We start from the raw sequence: 20,326 nt of genomic DNA, 5'->3' as shown, positions 1-20,326 counted from the left end.
ACACAATTTGTGCCCAGGCTTCAGAATGTAATGCGATTTTTACCGGTTCTGCCTCCCCTGCAGTGCTTCCTGCATATTTTAAAGAGGATTTGAAGGACACGGATGCCACAGAAGGTGACACAGTTGCTCTTTGTTGTGAACTGAACAAGGTGGCTCCAGTAGAGTGGAAGAAAGGGCATAGAACCCTGAGGCAAAGTGAGAAATATGGAATGAGTCAGGAGGGAACTGTTGCTGAGCTGCTGATCCACAATCTTGATGTCAAAGATGAAGGGGACTACACTTGTTTGTGTGGAGAGCAGCAGACCACAGCCACTGTCACAGTCACTGGTAATTTTCAGTATTCACTAGTGAACACTTGCTCCTCAAAACAAGATTTGTCATCTTCTTATATCGTGCACTGCATGCCCTTGGCCGAGTCCTGCACTATTACATTCCTGTCATGTTTCTGTCCTTTTTGTTTCACAGCATGCAAGTCTTCAGTTTATGCTAGTCACTGTAAAGGGCTCTTGTCTTTTTCTGACTTTTTCTCTTCAAGATCTTTTTCTTTCCACAGTAGTGCACTTTTTTGTTTTTTTCTATGAAACTAACAATTGTTTTGCCCCCTGTCCCCACCTTTGAGACACAGAAGGTGCTGTGTGAGAGTGTCAGGTTTTGAATTTTATGAAGTCAGCACTACTTCGGATGCAGCTCCTGTCACAGTCCTGAGTGCATGAGAACTGAAAACAATAAAATACAACTTCTGTTAGACTGATTAAGAAGGAAGCATTGTGTGGACATAGGCTCAGAAGAGAGACTGATGTGTAATCATATGCATAAATATCGCATAATGGGGGGGCGCTAGAGGGCGCACAAGCAGTATGGCCGCACTTATGTGAGGCTCCTGCAGCCTGGATACAAAATCCGGTATTTATCCTCCTTTTCCACCGCCTCTGCTCGTCCTGACCACTTTCGGACAAGGAGACTACATCTATGTAGCCTCGGTGAAACTTTCAGCGCCCTACGACTTGCCGATTTGAAGTTACGAGGTCCGGAGTTTTCGGCCGGAGCCGAGCCCGAGATCGCCTGGAGGGGCTGGCGGGTTCGGCAGCCTACGATAGACCGCGGCGCACCATGGGGCGATTGGGCCCCGAAAAGAACACTCCGGTGGAGCGGCTTTCTGACGGCGCCGAGTCCAAGTAAGACCCTCTGAGTGAACCGGGAGAGACCTGTGGCGATACTACCGCCGGCTGCTGCGCATTTGTTGCCCTGACTCGCAACTGCTGCTGCCGGCACGGGGGCGCTGTGCATAGCGGGAGACGAACGGCCTAGGAGCGGAACGGCCATACTGCGTGGACATTGTTACACGTCACTGCCCTGCGATTACACCTGACCAACCTGATCTTTGGCTGTTGACTCTCAGCACTGACCCGCTCTATACCCGGACGTTACAGATAGGGGCACTGACCCTGGCTGCTGGGCCGCCCTCCCTTCTATCCCACACCGAGGCCTAATAACTGCGCACCCCGGAGTGACTAGGAGACATCGTGAGGCCCTTGGCTGGTGGAGACAGCGTCCTGCTGTGGTGTGATCGGTTGTCGCCCCCCCCCCTGCAGCAGGTACTGCAAATAATTAGCGGCTGTTGGGCAATCGCCACTACCCCACGCCTGGAAGGCCGCAAATTGAGGAGATATAGACCTCTGTCCTGCCGGCTAAGACCTGAGAGATCGCCCGCCTTTCTGCGGCATTCTGGTGGCCGAAATAAGCGCTATATGGCATTAATCTGCGTTTTTTGGGCCCCCGCGTTCCTACTATCCCCTGCGTGTGCCATGGGAGATGCTTGCTGATACAAGGGGGTGACTTGCATCGCACGCCTAGACTGCCGCCGATCACTATGCGCCCCTGCATCCTGGACTATAGGAACTAATAATAAGTATAGCATTCATTAACCTTGATCGGCCTCCTCCCAGCTAACACTACCTGTGCTGTGGCTACTCTCCCAACTCAGACTATTGACTGCGTGCTCACTACTGTCACAGGATTATTCTAGCTCCTCACAAACCTCACCGTATTTACACAAGGGGGCTGCATGGCGAGTGGCTCTTACTAATGAATACGGACTCCAGCCCACTCCGCGGCAACCGTGAAAAGCGTATCTCACCATCTGCGTCAAGTCCCTACAAGAGGCCGGCCATGGGCAAACCAGACAATCGGCAGCCCAAACTATCGTTTGACTCCGTCACGTCCAAGAAGGGACTACGAAGCACACAAGATGCGGGAAATTCTCAGACCCTCTCGGCGACGGAAACTGGCTCCAACCCCGTTACGTCTGAACTGCAACAGATGATGCAGGAAATGCGGCAGGGATTCGCCACTATAGTGGACAAAGTTGACAGGATGTCATCGAGAATGGACGCCATGGTTCAAAAAATGGATGTTCACGAAGAGCGCATCACTGCAACTGAACGACGCATATCCGAGAATGATGACACCACGGCCTCACACACGACGCAACTTTCGAGAATGGACAATGTTCTCAGGGTCATAGCTGCTAAGAATGAGGAGTTGGAAGCCCGAAGTTGTCGCAATAACATTCACGTGATAGGAGTGCCAGAGTCGACCAACACGGGGCGCATGGAGGAATATGTGGAGAAGATACTCGTTGCGGCGATTGGACCTGAAGCATTCTCCAAACAATTTATTGTTGAAAGGGCGCACCGGTCACTGGGGCCGAGGCCTGATCCTGGAGCCCCGCCACGACCCATCATTGCGAGACTCCTGAGTTATCGAGATCGTGATACAGCATTGAGGGCGGCACGCACCAACCACACCCTTACGTGTGAGGGGGTCAGCTTCTCCATTTATCCGGACTTCACCCCTGTGGTGCAGGAACAGCGTCGTAAATTCCTGGAAGTCAAGAAAAAGCTCCGAGCACTACAAGTGGACTATGCACTACTGTACCCAGCTAAATTGAGAGTGACACATCAAGCTAAACAGCACTTCTTTACAAGCCCACAGCAGGTGGAAGAATTTGTGAAGAAACTAAAACGAGACCGTGCTGGGAACAGGCGCAATGGTGATGACAGACAAGAAGATTTCCACTCGGCAAATGAAGATGAGTAATATTAGACACTACATGCCCGAGTGCTGCTCTATCCCATGAGCGTCCATCTCAGGTCCCCTGGAAGGACTAACGTAAAAGACGTTTCGCTTGATGTTTGGAGGTCACCGGATGAGCACTGGACTATGGTGGTAAAGTATTCCAGGCACCCCCCCCCACACTACCTTGATTGCGCCCCAATGTGGCCGAACAGGATGGGCGAGGTGTGGGGGGTGGCTATGTGCGCGACTAGGTTGCACCCCGTAGGGAATACCCCATTGCACCTGTTGACATTGATGCAAATGCTGGGTTGTTTTGGAATTGTTAAGGGTGGGGGGTGGGATGGGGCTGCTGGCAAGTTGGGGTTGCTTCAGTGGGAGGGGGGTGGTAGCGCGCTGATTGGAGCGAAATGGGACCTTGGTGCTATCTTCCCTGGCTTTCTTGGACTCCTTGTTGCAATACCTGCAGTTGTCTGTTGGCGGTGTGTGCTCCGGCACTTTCATACCGCGGCAACTAATGTATGCTTTACTTTCACCTTGAATGCTGATACGTCTTGCATTTTGATATCTGTCCGAATACACTGTGAGGCGTGGCGATGCTGGGAGGGTGGGAGGTGGTATCTTGCACAATATCGTGTCAGACTCATCGCACTGCTTATAATAGTGTTTTCTGAGTTTCTGCGATGTGGGAAGTTGAGAGGGTGGTACCTTGCGCAGGGTTCGATGGGACATATCGAATTGAATGTAATTGACTTTTTAACGGTTTCTAGAGCCGGACTGTTGGGGTTGTTGCACAGTGGGGAATGGGGGATTGTTTGGTTACAATGTTACGTACTAATGTTAGTCACGAAACCTACCGAGTTGCTAAATCTTGACACAACAGGATTTTGTGGTTGTATGCGAGAAGGCATTCTCGCAGTGCAGGTTACACACACAAGCACCAGGATATGGATGGACACCGGCATACATACCATGCTAAGATTCAGAGTGATTGGTCACTTGCCATCGGCGAATGACCTTTTGGGAGATGAGGCTCTACACCACTCAAGGGGGACACTGACATAAATATTTTAACGTGGAATGTAGGAGGTCTTGGGGATCCCAGGAAACGGCGGCAGGTTCTATCGTACCTGGATCGCCACTCAGTACACATAGCCTTTCTACAGGAAACTCACTTCAGGACGCAAAGCACTCACACTTTTGCTAACAGATGGGCGATCCACACTGTGTTCTCATCTTTCTCTACATACGCTAGGGGCACGGCAATCTTGGTAAAAAGAGGCACACCCTTTATCATGGCTGGGTCCAAGGTGGACTCTCAGGGGCGATACTGCATGATGTGGGGTAGACTAGGGCACATAGCGGTCACAGTGGTGTGCTGCTACGGTCCCAACGTTGACGACCCGGGGTTCTTTACTGAGCTATGGGCGGCGATTGTGGGGACGGGACCACACCACCTCATTTGGGGAGGAGACTTTAATACCACACTAGATCCTACACTGGACAGGTCACACCCACCCCCACAACACTACACTAAAGCACGAGCGGAACTGCGTGCTGTAATTACGGACCACAGTTTGGTAGACGCCTGGAGACGCCTCCACGTCGATATGAAGGAGGACACACACTTTACAGCACAAGCGCGCTCATGGGCCAGACTTGACTATATATTCCTAACGCTGCAGCTTTATACCTCGCTTGCTCGATCACAGCACCTCCCAAGAACATATTCGGATCACTCCCCTGTGAAAATCACACTGCGCTCAGCTGACTTAGGCCCCCCCACAAGTGCTTGGCGGATGCAACCCACGATGTTACTAGACATCACCTTTCAAGAGGAACTTCGAGATGAATGTCTGGATTTTTTCAGGAGGAATAAAGATTCAGTTAGAGATGTTGAAACTATTTGGGACGCATTCAAGGTGACGTTAAGAGGGATTTGCATTGCTAAAGGGGCTGGGGTCTTAAAGACCATTGTTGCCCGAATAATGACCTTAGAAAAAGACCTTAAATGCCTAGAAACGTTATTGGCTACTGCTCCCACTGACTCCGTCCTCCTGAGGGTACGAGAAAAAATCTCCGAATATACTCCTGAAGCCACAAGGGAATCGAAATTTAGAGGCAAATACTGGACCGCTCGCCGTTATGGCGAAGGCGAGCGACCAGGAAAGGCCTTGGCTTCCACGATTAAACTGGCACGCGCACCCAATATTGTACTAGAACTCGAAGACCCAGACGGTGTGGTGATTCGGGACACTACACAAATCCTCAACTCCTTTGTGTCACATTACAGCACATTATACACTTCCTCTAGAGTGGGTGAACTTCGGCTGCAAGACTACCTAGCTGACGTCTCCCTGGGCTGGCTTAGCGATGCCCAAAGGGCCTTTCTTAGTACGCCCTTTGAATTAGATGAAGTAAGAGAAGCAATTATGGGTATGCGGTCAGGGAAAGCCACAGGATTAGATGGAATCCCAATAGAATTTTATAAAACCTACATTGACTTTATGGCCCCAGTGTTGCGTGAGGTTTATGAGGACGCTCTTGAGGTAGGCCATCTGCCACCGTCTATGAGGATTGCACTTATTACATCATTACTCAAACCCGGCAAACCTGCAAACAAATGTGACTCTTACCGTCCGCTCTCATTGCTGAATTGTGATGTTAAGGTACTCGCCAAACTTATTGCTAACCGTATCAGCCTTTCTGCTCCCTACCCTGATACTACCTGATCAATCCGGATTTGTGCCTGGCAGGGCCACCTCACATAATTTGCGTACTTTTTTTTAAGTCCTCAATTCAGTGCACGAAGGCCAACCAATGGCAGCCGTTTTCCTCGATGCCACTAAGGCATTTGATTCCCTTGAGTGGGATTATGTGTTTCGAGTCTTGGAGAGGATGGGCTTTCCAGCGATTTTCATCTTCTGGATGCGGCTCCTTTATGAGCGCCCGATGGCCAGAGTACTTATTAATGGCAGACTGTCTGAGGCATTCCCCATCACCAGGGGGACCAGGCAGGGGTGTCCCCTTTCGCCTCTCCTATTCGCGTTAGCTACGGAACCTTTGGCCGCCAAACTACGACAACATCATAGAGACAGTGCACTACGTTGTTTTCAACGGCAAATACTAATATCGATGTATGCTGATGACATCACTTTGTATATACGTGATCCGAGCGACAACCTAAACCCCATTCTTAGGGAATTCATACAATTTGGTAGACTCTCAGGTGTTCAGATTAATTGGGGTAAATCTTGCATATTTTCGCTTACACCTTCCACAACACGCTTTGACTTGAATTATCCTATTACCTGGAGTGACGGAGATTTTAAATACTTAGGTATACACATAGAAAAGGATAGAGATGAGCTAATGCGTGCCAACTATGGCACTACTATGAATCGCATTATTGATAATGTAACACGTTGGATTACCTTGCCTCTTTCTATGGCAGGTAGAACATCATTGATCAAAATGGTGATCCTCCCACAACTACTTTACCTTTTTTTGAATATTCCGTTCTACCCCGGCAGGTCCTTTTTCCAACAGCTCCGTTCAGAGCTCATTAAACTTGTATGCGGCGGGAAGTCCCCTCGTCTAAAATGGGACACCCTGATTCGGCCCTATACCCAGGGCGGTTTTGGTGTACCGGATTTTGAACTATATTATCAGGCAGCTCAAGCTCATTATGCCTATTTCTGGGTTAATCAACCTAGATATATGGCCCAGCTCGCCGCTGAGCACTGGTTGGCCCATCCTATCCCAATAGAGGGTGCACTCTACGCTGTGGTACCCGGCAGGGACAAAACGCCCACAACAGTACTGAGCACAGCTACCGCATGGACCCGACTGGCTGCTAGACTGGAAGTGGCAATGCACTTTGCCCCATTATTGCCACTGGCCTACCACCCAAATATGCCCTTATTGCAGGAAAGAGGATTCTGCAAACTGCTCCACAGGATTCATGTGGTAACCTGGGGGGACCTCTATCACAATGGTACGTTTCGCTCCATGGAACATTTGTATGAAGGCATACAACCATCTCCGCTTGAAATTTTTCTATACATTAGGCTCCGTCAAGGACTGAGAGCACTTACACCTGATTTTCCAAATGAACCTATGGCCTTAGTCCCTTTGCAGCTTATACTCCAAACTGACAACCCTTGCAGGCTAGTGTCGACAATATACAGGACAGTGCATACACAAATAGATTACCCGCCTTTGGCAGCCAAACTGAAATGGGACCTAGATCTGGACAGGCCCCTCACAGACAAGCATTGGGCATTTTGCCTCCAGCAAACAGAACGCATCTCTGCTAGCAGTAGACATAGAATTATACATTATAAGTTCTTACATCGCCTGTATTACACCCTGGCCCGACTGTGTAGACTTCAACTTCGCACCACTGACAACTGTGATAGATGCCATGCTCCAGGAGCTGACTTCTTACATCTTGTGTGGACATGCGATGCAGTCCGACTCTACTGGGTTCAGGTACTCGCTGCGCTGTCCAAAATGATTCACACTGAGATAACTCCCTCCCCAGTTCTGGCACTCTTAGGGTACGTAGAGCCCCTACAGGCGGCACACCGCAAGTTTGTTGCTCTGGCTCTCCTAGTGGCAAAAAGAAGAGTTGCGTGTCGATGGGGCAGGGCCCCTAAATTCAAGGACTGGCTACATGATCTAACTTATTGCCAGGAACAGTTAAACACATATTCTGAATTGTTGCCAACAACTTCACGGCTTGGCGATATATGGGCCCCTTTGCAATGTTACCTATCCCAAGATAATACCGATACCGGAGAGAGATCACCGGTCTAAGATCCCCCCCTTACCATCTCATAGGGATACTCTACACCATATGAACAGCCGTGAGTTGTCATCATGTGGTCCGAGGTGTTGTGGAAGCCACCTTGGGCATGCTCTTGGGAGGGTGGAAAATGTTTTTACAAGCGGACACTAGACCTTCCTACTCAGAGGCCTCTGTGTCGGAACCTACGTATAGAGAACACTTTCTATTTCAACGTACTGATAATGTGATGACCTCATCTCTCATGGGATACAATTCAGTGGTTTGAGGCCTTACCATGGTACAAGGTATAATTGATTGCACTATTTAAATGACTAATGTTGCTATTATATTGCCATATTGTGATGTATGTACCGGTGATCAACTCTACACATATATTGTGAGCATAACTTGTAATGTGCAACTATAATGCACTCTTTGATGAAGGTTATCGATGTAAAACCCAAAAATAAAGTTTAAAAAAATATATATATATATATCGCACAATGAAATTTAGTTTCCTGACGCTAGAGTAGGTTGGCGCTTCCTCTCGCTATTGACTCTGTTCCCACCCTTATGTTTCAGACAGGTCCTTCCTCAGCTCTCATTCTGGCGTTATTAGGATCAGGTGCAGGTTACATCGGAATTCTTGTCTTAGCTTAGTGTTTTAAATTGATTTCACTGCCTCTCGCATAACAAGTCTTTCAGTCCATTAATGGTCTGGTGCTATTCAGGCAGCCAGCCGGCTCTGCAGGTGCTTGATCCAGCCTGCTCTGCAAATGCTTGCTCGGGCACTCACTCTCTTCTGGGATGAGTGCAATTCTGCAGTTCTTCTTATCCTTTTCAGCAATTGCGTTTGGTGGTGCACTACAGTCAAGGCGGGCTGCTCAGAGGAGTGCTGGATCTTCTCTCGGCTTGTCCGGCGGCTGTTCGGGGCAGCCCCGCGTGGGCTTTCCCGTCTGGATTGGCTGACATGCACAGATGCTGAGGGCTCTATAAAACCTCACTGGTTTGATGGTGTATCACTGCTTTCTACATTCTAAGATCTCAGAGCAGCATTGGCCCATGCTGCGACAGGGCGCAGGTGCTGCTGATTAGGACAAAGCTGTACAATGCTGTACTTTCAATCTCTAGACACAGTGGATCAGGTCACACCGCAACTTTACAGGTCAGGTTTACTGGCTCAGGTCATGCCACAATGTCACTGCTCATGCACAGTGGCTTGGGTCATACCACAGGTTCACAAGTCCTGCCAGGACTAACACTAGAGAGTCAGGGGTCTGGCACCACCAGGGCACACATATTGCTTGTCATAGTCCACAGCTGCTGCAGACCCATCAACCAGGGTGACACTGCACCTTCCTCCTTCTGGGCAGTCAGTCACCCTGCATGGTTAGCAGGCGTTTTCCGTTTCTCGGGAGGCAAGCTGGCTTCTAGGCACTTCAATGCAGATAATCAGTGCTCTCAGCTAAGAGTGGACTCAGGTGATGCCCCCTTATTTCTGAAAATCTGGCTGTCAGCAGGCACCACCTTTAGTTGCACAGAAGTTCTCTGAGCACCCTGTGAAGCACTCTTTTCTTTAGTCATAGAGAACTTGGATCGGGAACAGCAAGTTGTCAGTGGTTCCCACTTTTATATAATCTAAGCAGACAGGAGATGCGGATTTACTGATCACACTTTCAGAACCCGTTGGGGTGGTTCTCCTTTCAAGTATCCTCCCTAGGTTGCTCTCCAGACACAGCCTGTGTAGAGTGATGCTCATCAGAGCAAGTTAGGCTTCAGCCTGGAGCATCCACAACAGAGAGACACAGAGGTTTGAGCTTTTTGCGCCTGTCTGTCATCAGTCACACTGAAGAGTCATCAAGGGGAGTAAAAAAATCTGGCCTCACGTAAAATGACTCTTTCACCTTGAACAAAAGTGACCGCAGTACCACCCTTCACCCTCACCAACCAAATGACAATGCTTAAGCATAGCATCTTATCGGATTTCTATAGAAGCCTTGTCTCCCCTTTTGACAGTATCTAGGTCTCCTCCATCCAGCTTTAGGAGTGTCAGCAATGCACTTCCAATGTCTGGGCAAACAATCTCACATCAACCTTAGGCACAAGGAGGGGTATGTGGTATCCAAAGTAGATCCCAAGTGTCAGGTTCCACCTTCCAGAATCCTCAGGATTGTGCTGATGCTCAAAGGGGTCCACCTCTCGACTGCCCCAAGTCTAGAATAGAAATACACACGGACTAGTGAGATAGTCAAGCGAGGGAAGGAAAGGGTAGGAACAGCATGTGAGTGTTTGCAACGTTCAACACTCCGTCCATCATTCCATTTGGTTTTGCTTTGTGCGCCCTAAGTTGGCAGGGTATTCCCAGACGTGGGTCCCTTGCTCACTTTGCCACTGGATTCAAGCTAGCCTGGCTGATGACGGCTGATTAGCCAGAAACCGGTCCCAGGATGCTTGTTTCCGGTCCAGGGAAGACATGGCTTGGCAGTTTAGGCTGGACTGTTCCCATGAGGCACAGGGTCAGACTGATTTGCATATGGCCATGTCTGAACTGGGGTGGCGGAGTGAGCTTAAGAATGATGATGGATTCAACTCAGATCAGTTGACTGGGGGTGAGTGTTTGCAATGTTCAACACTCCGTCCATCATCCCATTTGGTTTTGCTCAGTAGAATAACCAGCATGTTCCGTCAGTATAGCATCTTATCGGATTTCTATAGAAGCCTTGTCTCCTCTTTTGCCAGTATCTAGGTCTCCTCTATCCAGCTTTAGGAGTGTCAGCAATGCACTTCCAATGTCTGGGCAAACAACCTCACATCCACCTTGGGCACAAGGCGGGGTATGTGGTATCCAAAATAGATCCCACGTGTCAGGTTCCACCTTCCAGAATCCTCAGGATTGTGCTGATGTTCAAAGGGGTCCACCTCTCGACTGCCCCAAGTCTAGAATAGAAATACACACGGACTAGTGAGATAGTCAAGCGAGGGAAGGAAAGGGTAGGAACAGCATGTGAGTGTTTGCAACGTTCAACACTCCGTCCATCATTCCATTTGGTTTTGCTTTGTGCGCCCTAAGTTGGCAGGGTATTCCCAGACGTGGGTCCCTTGCTCACTTTGCCACTGGATTCAAGCTAGCCTGGCTGATGACGGCTGATTAGCCAGAAACCGGTCCCAGGATGCTTGTTTCCGGTCCACGGAAGACATGGCTTGGCAGTTTAGGCTGGACTGTTCCCATGAGGCACAGGGTCAGACTGATTTGCATATGGCCATGTCTGAACTGGGGTGGCGGAGTGAGCTTAAGAATGATGATGGATTAAACTCAGATCAGTTGACTGGGGGTGAGTGTTTGCAATGTTCAACACTCCGTCCATCATCCCATTTGGTTTTGCTCAGTAGAATAACCAGCATGTTCCGTCAGTATAGCATCTTATCGGATTTCTATAGAAGCCTTGTCTCCTCTTTTGCCAGTATCTAGGTCTCCTCTATCCAGCTTTAGGAGTGTCAGCAATGCACTTCCAATGTCTGGGCAAACAACCTCACATCCACCTTGGGCACAAGGCGGGGTATGTGGTATCCAAAATAGATCCCACGTGTCAGGTTCCACCTTCCAGAATCCTCAGGATTGTGCTGATGTTCAAAGGGGTCCACCTCTCGACTGCCCCAAGTCTAGAATAGAAATACACACGGACTAGTGAGATAGTCAAGCGAGGGAAGGAAAGGGTAGGAACAGCATGTGAGTGTTTGCAACGTTCAACACTCCGTCCATCATTCCATTTGGTTTTGCTTTGTGCGCCCTAAGTTGGCAGGGTATTCCCAGACGTGGGTCCCTTGCTCACTTTGCCACTGGATTCAAGCTAGCCTGGCTGATGACGGCTGATTAGCCAGAAACCGGTCCCAGGATGCTTGTTTCCGGTCCACGGAAGACATGGCTTGGCAGTTTAGGCTGGACTGTTCCCATGAGGCACAGGGTCAGACTGATTTGCATATGGCCATGTCTGAACTGGGGTGGCGGAGTGAGCTTAAGAATGATGATGGATTAAACTCAGATCAGTTGACTGGGGGTGAGTGTTTGCAATGTTCAACACTCCGTCCATCATCCCATTTGGTTTTGCTCAGTAGAATAACCAGCATGTTCCGTCAGTATAGCATCTTATCGGATTTCTATAGAAGCCTTGTCTCCTCTTTTGCCAGTATCTAGGTCTCCTCTATCCAGCTTTAGGAGTGTCAGCAATGCACTTCCAATGTCTGGGCAAACAACCTCACATCCACCTTGGGCACAAGGCGGGGTATGTGGTATCCAAAATAGATCCCACGTGTCAGGTTCCACCTTCCAGAATCCTCAGGATTGTGCTGATGCTCAAAGGGGTCCACCTCTAAACTGCCCCAAGTCTGGAATGTAAATACACACAAAGAGAGAAGAGGGTAGTTGCACGCTTCCAGCATGGAACTAGTAGGAAGAGAGAACAAACATTGAAGCCAGTTCTTACACCAACATAACAATTGTCACACTGTAAACGAAAGAGTCTTTCCCCCACCTACCCAAGGGTACATGTGGATTTGTCTGATATGCAATGCAGTAGCTTCCTGCACACCCTCTTACGTCTCTGTCGTGACCCGACAGTGTGGGCAATGGACAGTGGGGCATTAGGACCCTGTGGGGCCTCAGGCAGAGTGACCAAGTCACCGGACACCAGATCCGGTGACGGGGACAGGAAGGGGACACACAATGGCTAGGAGGCAGATGGGGACGGACGTGCTGACCAACAGCTGACCAGATGATAACCCGCTGTAATATGCAATGTAAATAAAGGAGTATAAGAAGAAACTGTGTCCCGTGTATGATGTATCTCCCGGCGCACAGACAGAACACGACAACTGGCGACGAAGGGTGGGATGAAAAAAAACCCAAGCGTGTCTGGAGGCTTGAGTGCGCTGCGGAAAACGCCCACCGAGTGCCCACCTCGGCGGCGGAATAGCGTTAAACAAAGCGCCTACCGAGTGCCCACCTCGGCGGCAGAAGCGTGTGGCCAAAGAAAACGCCTACCGAGTGCCCACCTCGGCGGCAGAAGCGTGTGGCCAAAGAAAACGCCTACCGAGTGCCCACCTCGGCGGCAGAAGCGTGTGGCCAAAGAAAACGCCTACCGAGTGCCCCCCTCGGCGGCAGAAGTGAAGGAAATTGCCCTACCTTGATGGGTGACTCAAGCGGTGGACCACGACTCCGGTGAGTGAAATCGCCGCCTAACTGCCCCCCCCCCACCGAAGAAACGAGCAGAAACGACCGAAATCTCGCTGAAAACGAGATTCCCGGCGGCCATCTTGAAGTCAGGCAATATTGACCAATCCCCTGCGAGGGATCATCGGCGGCCATTTTGAAGTCAGGCAAAGAGCCTGAAACAGCAAGTAAGCACTGACAAGCAACAAACAAGCATTGGCAAGTAACAAACAAACATTGGCAAATACAACGGCTGTAACAAAAAAGCATTGGCAAATGCAACAGAAGAAAAAAAAAGCATTGGCAAATGCAACAGATAGACAATAATGGAGCGGCCGTTTTAGGGCCAAATAACGTCGAAAAAGAAGGAAATGAGAAAGGAAAGACGACGAGAAGTAGTAATAAATAAAACAAAAAGCCGGAAATAAGGAGAATAAAGGGGCATATTAAGGACAAGAAAGGACAAAGACGACCAAAGGGACATTTTGAAGGGGACATTCAAGGAAAGGCCATAGGAAAAAGGAGAGCAGCCATTTCAAAGCCAGGCAAAGGGCAAAGAAGAAGAAGAACATAAGACAAGGTGAATAAAGGAGAACGCGAGCAAGAAGAAAAGACGGGAAGAAAAAGAAGATAAAGAAGAATAAAGGATAAATAACGAAAAAAAAAAAAAGCGCACAAGTGGAAAAAGAGCAATAAGGCAAAGGAAGATGATGGTGCAATAAGAAAAGAGATTACGAGAGAATAACAAAATGACAAATAGAGAAAGAGAAAGAAAGAAAGAATATATACACATATAAGAAAAAAGAACAAGAGAGTGGAAGAAGTCGGAGAAGGCTAATTAAAAGACAGAAAAGAGACACAACAATATAAAGAAAGAAACAAAAGGAGAGAAAGTAGAACAACAAAGAGAAATAAAAGGACAAAGATCGCACAAGGACGAAGAAAGAGCAAAGGAGAAGTTACAAGGCAATAAAGAAAAGAAGAAAGAGGAGTAAAATAACGAGGAAAGAAGGGACCAAAGAAACAGGAAAGAGAAAAGGAGAACATAAAAGAAAAAGAGAGAAAAAGGAGACACAAAGACAACAAAAAAGGGACAGAGACACAAAGACAACAAAAAAGGGACACAAAAGAGACACAAGAGAAAAGACAAGGAGAGCCTAGAAAAGGCTAAAAGAAAAGGAGAATAACAAATGAAGAAGGAGAAAAAAAAGGACACAAAAGGGACACAAGAGAAAAGGACAAGGAGAGCCTAGAAAAGGCTAAAAGGACAAGGAGAATAACAGAAGAAGAAGAAGAAAAAAAGGACACAAAAGGGACACAAGAGAAAAGGACAAGGAGAGCCCAGAAAAGGCTAAAAGAAAAGGAGAATAACAGAAGAAGAAGAAGACAAAAGGGACACAAGAGAAAAGGACAAGGAGAGCCTAGAAAAGGCTAAAAGGACAAGGAGAGCCCAGAAAAGGCTAAAAGGACAAGGAGAATAACAGAAGAAGAAGAAGGAAAAAGACACAAAAGGGACACAAGAGAAAAGGACAAGGAGAGCCTAGAAAAGGCCAAAAGGACAAGGAGAGCCTAGAAAAAGGGGTAAAAAGGAGCAACACGGAAAGACATACCGCAGGAGAAAGAGCAGCAAAGAAAAAAAAAAAAAAAGAAGAAGAAAGGACAAAGACATGCAATGAGCAGAGCGGACAAGCGCCACCAAGGAAACAAAGGCAAGAGGCACCTCAGGGCCAGGACCAAAGGTGTTGAGACAGAATGAATATAGAGACAAGACAACAAGTTCTCCAAAGAGTCACTGGCGGTGACGAAAGTGAAAGGATAGATGATAACCGCTGCCGACGAACAACAACGAATAACAAGAAATAGATAGCATTTCAAGGACAAAGAAGGCAGAGGAAGAAGAAATGGCAGCGACAACGGCAGCCACATGGACGGTGGAAGATAGAGGACAAGGAAGCGATGGAGACATTAGATTCATTAAGAAATGTAGAATGACAAGTACTCTCTCTCTCTCTCTCTCTCTCTCTCTCTCTCTCTCTCTCTCTCTCTCTCTCTCTCTCCCTCTCCCTCTCTCTCTCGTTCGTTCACCCCTTCCATATAATTGTGAATGAGGACTATGGTAAATGTGTCACGAACTTTTGTTTGCAACAAGGGGGGAGGTGTCGTGACCCGACAGTGTGGGCAATGGACAGTGGGGCATTAGGACCCTGTGGGGCCTCAGGCAGAGTGACCAAGTCACCGGACACCAGATCCGGTGACGGGGACAGGAAGGGGACACACAATGGCTAGGAGGCAGATGGGGACGGACGTGCTGACCAACAGCTGACCAGATGATAACCCGCTGTAATATGCAATGTAAATAAAGGAGTATAAGAAGAAACTGTGTCCCGTGTATGATGTATCTCCCGGCGCACAGACAGAACACGACAGTCTCTCTCTCTCCTAGGAAATGAAATATAAAGAACAACCAAACGTGAAGAAACAATGAAAGGCCATGGTACAATAACTCACTTGTACAATGCCAAAGACGGAGCAGACTTTGGATTGTTCAGATACCACGATACTTCAAGTGAATCTCGTTTTCTGTCCTCGGATTACTGTCTGGATAGCAGCAATATCCGTAACCCTCATGTAGCGTTTGCAGTCTAGTTGACGCACGTCACGTAGCCGTGACGTGCGACGCCCACATTAGAAGCTGCGCGCGCAGCTCCCGGTGCGCGCGAAATGCCCAGAGAGTTTGTAAGCGTCGGCCGGCGCTCCTCTGTGATCCTGTGATTTACAATAAACATACTTCACCTCTAAACTAGCGAAGGGCCATTATTTACAACCCAGAACCTTACAGTGGCGACGAGGACGGGATTCCCCACCAGAACCAAGGAAAAAAAAACGAAAAAAAAAACGAACCCATCACCACGTGGGCTGCAGCAAGCAGGTGAACCCTGATCACGAGCCAAAGCGCAGAGCGGCGCTACTGGCCCCGAGAGAGTGGAGAGCACGAGGGGGCAAGCTGTGCCCACCAAGTAAGACAGGCAGAGGAGCGTGGCAGTGCCACAGCAACCGGAGGGGCGGCGCAGCGGCCAGAGAAGCGGCTCTACACACCACAGGAGACGCAGTGCCACAAAGACCTTCCCAACACACCGTGGAAGGTAGGAACAGCGCTGGCTACCAAAGGGGAGGAAGAGGGGACCAGAACTAGGAGTCCCCGGGAGGACGCCCCTACAGAAGTGAAGGACAGTACCCCAGGGAGCCCCACCAGCAAGGCGCCGGAGGTCAAGGAGGCGAGGATGAGCACACCGGCAGGATATGCAATAGCGCCGGTGCAGTTCCTACCTAAACCTGGCGAACCCCTGATGAAGTGGGAGGATTGGAAGGAATATATCGAAAATTTCATAGGGGTCCTAGAGGACGAAAATGAAGAGAAGTTCACCCCCCAAAGGAGAAAACGTATCCTGCTGCTGAACCTGGGACCGGAAGGTCTCAGGATTAACAAGAGTCTGGTGCCCAAGAAGAGAGAGGACACGGATACGGATGTCTATGCCCATGCAGTAGAAGACCTAGACGAGAGGTACCGCCCCACCATATGTGTATCAGTGGATAGGTTCAACTTCCAGCAAAGGAAACAACGGGCTGGAGAAACCATAGAGGAATATGTAGGGGCCTTGAGGAAACTAGCGGCCCCGTGTAAATACGCACTGTGGGAGGATGAATTCATAAAGGACCAGATCGTGATGCACACCACGAGCACGCAGGTCCAAGACAAGTTGTGGGCGAGTGGCAACACCACGCTCAAAGAAGTAATGGTCATTGTAAAGAGGGCTGAGCTGGCTAGGAGGTGTGCGGCAGCAACCAAGAAAGATGTGGGTACCCCTACAATGGTGAACAGGATACAAGAAGGAGACCACCGTAAGGACCAGAGAGGAAAAGACGTGGCAACCAAAGGCACTAGCAGGTGGCAAGGGAAACAACCAGGGAGTGACAGCAAGAAATCGTGCTACAGATGTGGCAGTTGGTCCCACGATGCCCGTGACAGAAGATGCCCCGCGTTCAGAGCCAAGTGCCTACACTGTGGTATTCTGGGCCATTATGAAAAGGTGTGTAGGAGGAAACAATCGAAGGAAACAGTGAAATGCGTTGAGCAGGGTGATGACGATCTGGAAGAAGTAGCAGAAGAAGAGGTGATTACTGTCCTGTGCATATACGACCAGGTAATGAGCATAGAAGGGAAGAAATCCACAAAACCCATCCTGGACATGGCAATGGGAGGAATCACCATCACCGTGGTGGCGGACACAGGATCCCCCTTCACCATCATCCAACAGGCAGTATGGGAAGAAACATTCAGGCCCAAGTTGGGACCGGAGTTGGAAAAGCTAGACATAAGACCGGTCACTTATAACGGGGACCGCATTCCAATGTTGGGGTTCCGCCGCTTACTGTTCGAATTCAGGGGCCGGTCAGCATGGTGCAAGCTGTACATTGCAGAAAAGGGACCCTCGGTCCTGGGATGGCTAGACCAGGGGGACCTAGGGATCAAACTGGATCCAGGAGGAAAAGAGCAAATATTACTGACTGAGCAAGAAGAATGGCCGGATCTGAACAAATGGAAGGAGAACTACCCGAAGGTATTTGGTGGAACAGTGGGACGGATGGAAAACTTCCAACACAGGATTGTGCTCAAGGAAGGGGCCATTCCGGTAGCCCACAAGGTGAGGAATGTGCCGATTGCGGTGAGAGAGGCAGTCCAAATGGAACTCCAAGAGCTGGAAAAGAAAGGAATAATCGAGCCGATAACCTGTGCAGAATGGTTGGCGCCCCTGGTGGTCGTAATGAAGCCAAATGGTAAGGTCCGGCTCTGCGTGGACCTGAGAGAACTGAATAAGAATATCGTTGTGGAGAAATTTCCCCTCCCCAGAATTGAGGAAATGTTGACCAAGACCAGAGGGGTACAGTGGTACTCCACTATCGATTTGACCTCGGCCTATCACCAAATTGCACTGCACCCGGACAGCAAACGGCTCACATCCTTCATCACCCCATTTGGATGTTACCAATTTTGTCGGATGCCTTTTGGGTTGGCCTCAGCGGCTGCTGTATTCCAGAAAATGATGCATCAACTGTTCAGAGACTGCAAGGATGTCCAGTATTTTCAGGATGACATTTTGGTGATGGGGCGAGACCAGCAGGATCACGATCAGAAGCTGGGAAAAGTGTTGAAAACACTAGAGAACAAAGGCCTCACGGCGGAGTGGTCGAAGTGTAGATTGGGACTGCAGTCAGTGACGTACCTAGGTCATGAGATTGGGCGACAGGGGGTTACCCCCAAAGTGGAGAATGTCAAAGCCATCGCTGAAGCACCGCCGCCCAGGAACAAGGAAGAGGTTCGGTCGTTCCTGGGGATGGCGGAGTACTACAGCAAGTTTGTAGTACACTTCGCCTCCAAAACCCACCACTTGAGGCTACTGACTAGAGACAGCACGGTGTTCCAGTGGACACCAGAAGCCCAAGCAGAGTTCGAACTGATCAAAAGGGATGTTATTGGAGCTGTTCCCCTCAAGGGATATGACCCACAAGGCACCACGGTACTGACAACAGATGCCAGCGACAAAGGCCTGGGCGCGGTACTCATGCAAGACAGAGGCAGAGGGGAGATGGAGACCATCAGCTTTGCGTCCAGAGCATTGACAGATACGGAGAGCAAATACAGTGTGATTGAGAAAGAAATGCTGGCGGTCGTGTGGGCCATGATGAGATTCCGGAAATTTCTGTGGGGAACACGTTTCCTACTCAGAACAGATCACAAACCGCTGGTGAAGGTGCTGACGTCGAGTGGACATGCCAGCGCCACCCCTCGGATATCCAAGATGTCTCTAAAGTTGCTCGAGTTCAGGTATGATGTTGAGTACATTCCTGGAAGCCGGAACCGAGTAGCGGACTATCTAAGCAGGGCAGCTGCCATGGAGCCAGGAGAGGAAGATCCAGTGGACAGTGGGGAATTGGTAGCTCTAATAGAGGATCAAGAGAAACTGATTAGTCTGCAAGAATGGACCAAGTCATATGAAGAGGACACTGACATAAGGGAAGTAAAGGAGTACATCGTACAAGGATGGCCAGACAAAAGAAGCATGAGAGCAGGCCTCAAGCCGTACTTTGAAGTGCGGGAAGAATTGTCGGTAGGAGACAGAGGGATCTTCATATACCGAGGTGATAAGGTGATTCCCCCAAGGATCCTCACCCCAAAACTGATGGACTTGCTACACGAGGGACACCTGGGCATAGGGAAACTCAAGGCACGTGCCAAGCAAAATTATTGGTGGCCAGGCATGGACCTAAGGGCTGAAAGGCATGTCAGAGAGTGTCCCCAATGTCAACGGGCGGACAAGACATTAAAACCATTGAGGCCAGCGATAGGAAAGTTTGATCCTCCTTCGAATCCGTGGGAAGAACTTTCCATAGACATTTTGGGACCCGTCCTAGACGATCAAGGCACACAGAAATATGTGTGCGTGCTTATGGACCGCTATTCTAAGTGGCCGGAATTGAGAGTAGATGAATCCATGGACACAGAGAACATCATAAAGTTTCTGTCCGAGACTTTCACGAGGGAAGGAATTCCAAAATCGATCTTAAGCGATAATGGACCCCAGTTCACGTCGGAGAAATGGACTAAGTTCATGCACAGAAATGGCATCACTGTCAAGCATACTGCAATCTACCATCCGGCCGGAAACGGTTTGGTGGAAAGATTTAACAGGGTAGTGATGGGAGCCATACAAGCGGCCATATCAAGTGAACAGAACTGGGAGAAGGCACTAGAGAACATGGTATGGGCCTACAGGATAACCCCCACTGGTACGGGATATAGTCCATTCCAAATATTGAGAGGACGTGAACCTTTCACCCACGACAACAGGATTTGGAAGGAAAAGCTTATCACCAGTGAATGGTCCCCTGCAGTGGTGCGGGCCAACTTGGAAAAAGCACAAACAATTTACAGCAACCACTACAACAAACGAAGGAATGTCCAAGGCACAGGCCTGGAGCAAGGAGAGTGGGTAAGAGTAAGATTAGCCACCCTGCAGAAGAAGGGAGACAGCAAATACAGCAAGCCGTTGCAAGTGGTAGAAGTGTATGATCGGGCCGCTTTACTAAGCGACGGGAACGTGTGGTCCCAAGACCGCATGGCCAGGTGTAACAAAGTTTTGGACTGGGAGCCACAGAGCGCTGATTGGGAAGATAAGGAAAGCTCGGACGTGGAG

At 49.2% G+C, this 20,326-nt stretch overlaps 1 protein-coding gene across 1 annotated transcript in view; it reads left to right on the top strand.

The window, feature by feature from the left end:
• The window catches only part of OBSCN (obscurin, cytoskeletal calmodulin and titin-interacting RhoGEF), a 2,124,484-nt gene that overhangs the window by 592,626 nt on the left and 1,511,532 nt on the right, over positions 1-20,326 (top strand). The window contains exon 45 of the mRNA XM_078665296.1: positions 64-327. Coding sequence (XP_078521422.1) covers positions 64-327 — 264 coding nt within the window. The remainder of the gene's footprint in view (positions 1-63; positions 328-20,326) is intronic.

This window comes from Lissotriton helveticus, chromosome 10 (genome assembly GCF_964261635.1).
Source record: "Lissotriton helveticus chromosome 10, aLisHel1.1, whole genome shotgun sequence".
NCBI classification, from domain to species: domain Eukaryota; kingdom Metazoa; phylum Chordata; class Amphibia; order Caudata; family Salamandridae; genus Lissotriton; species Lissotriton helveticus.
Note: the sequence above shows the minus strand (reverse complement) of the source record. Positions and strands in the feature narration are given on the sequence as shown.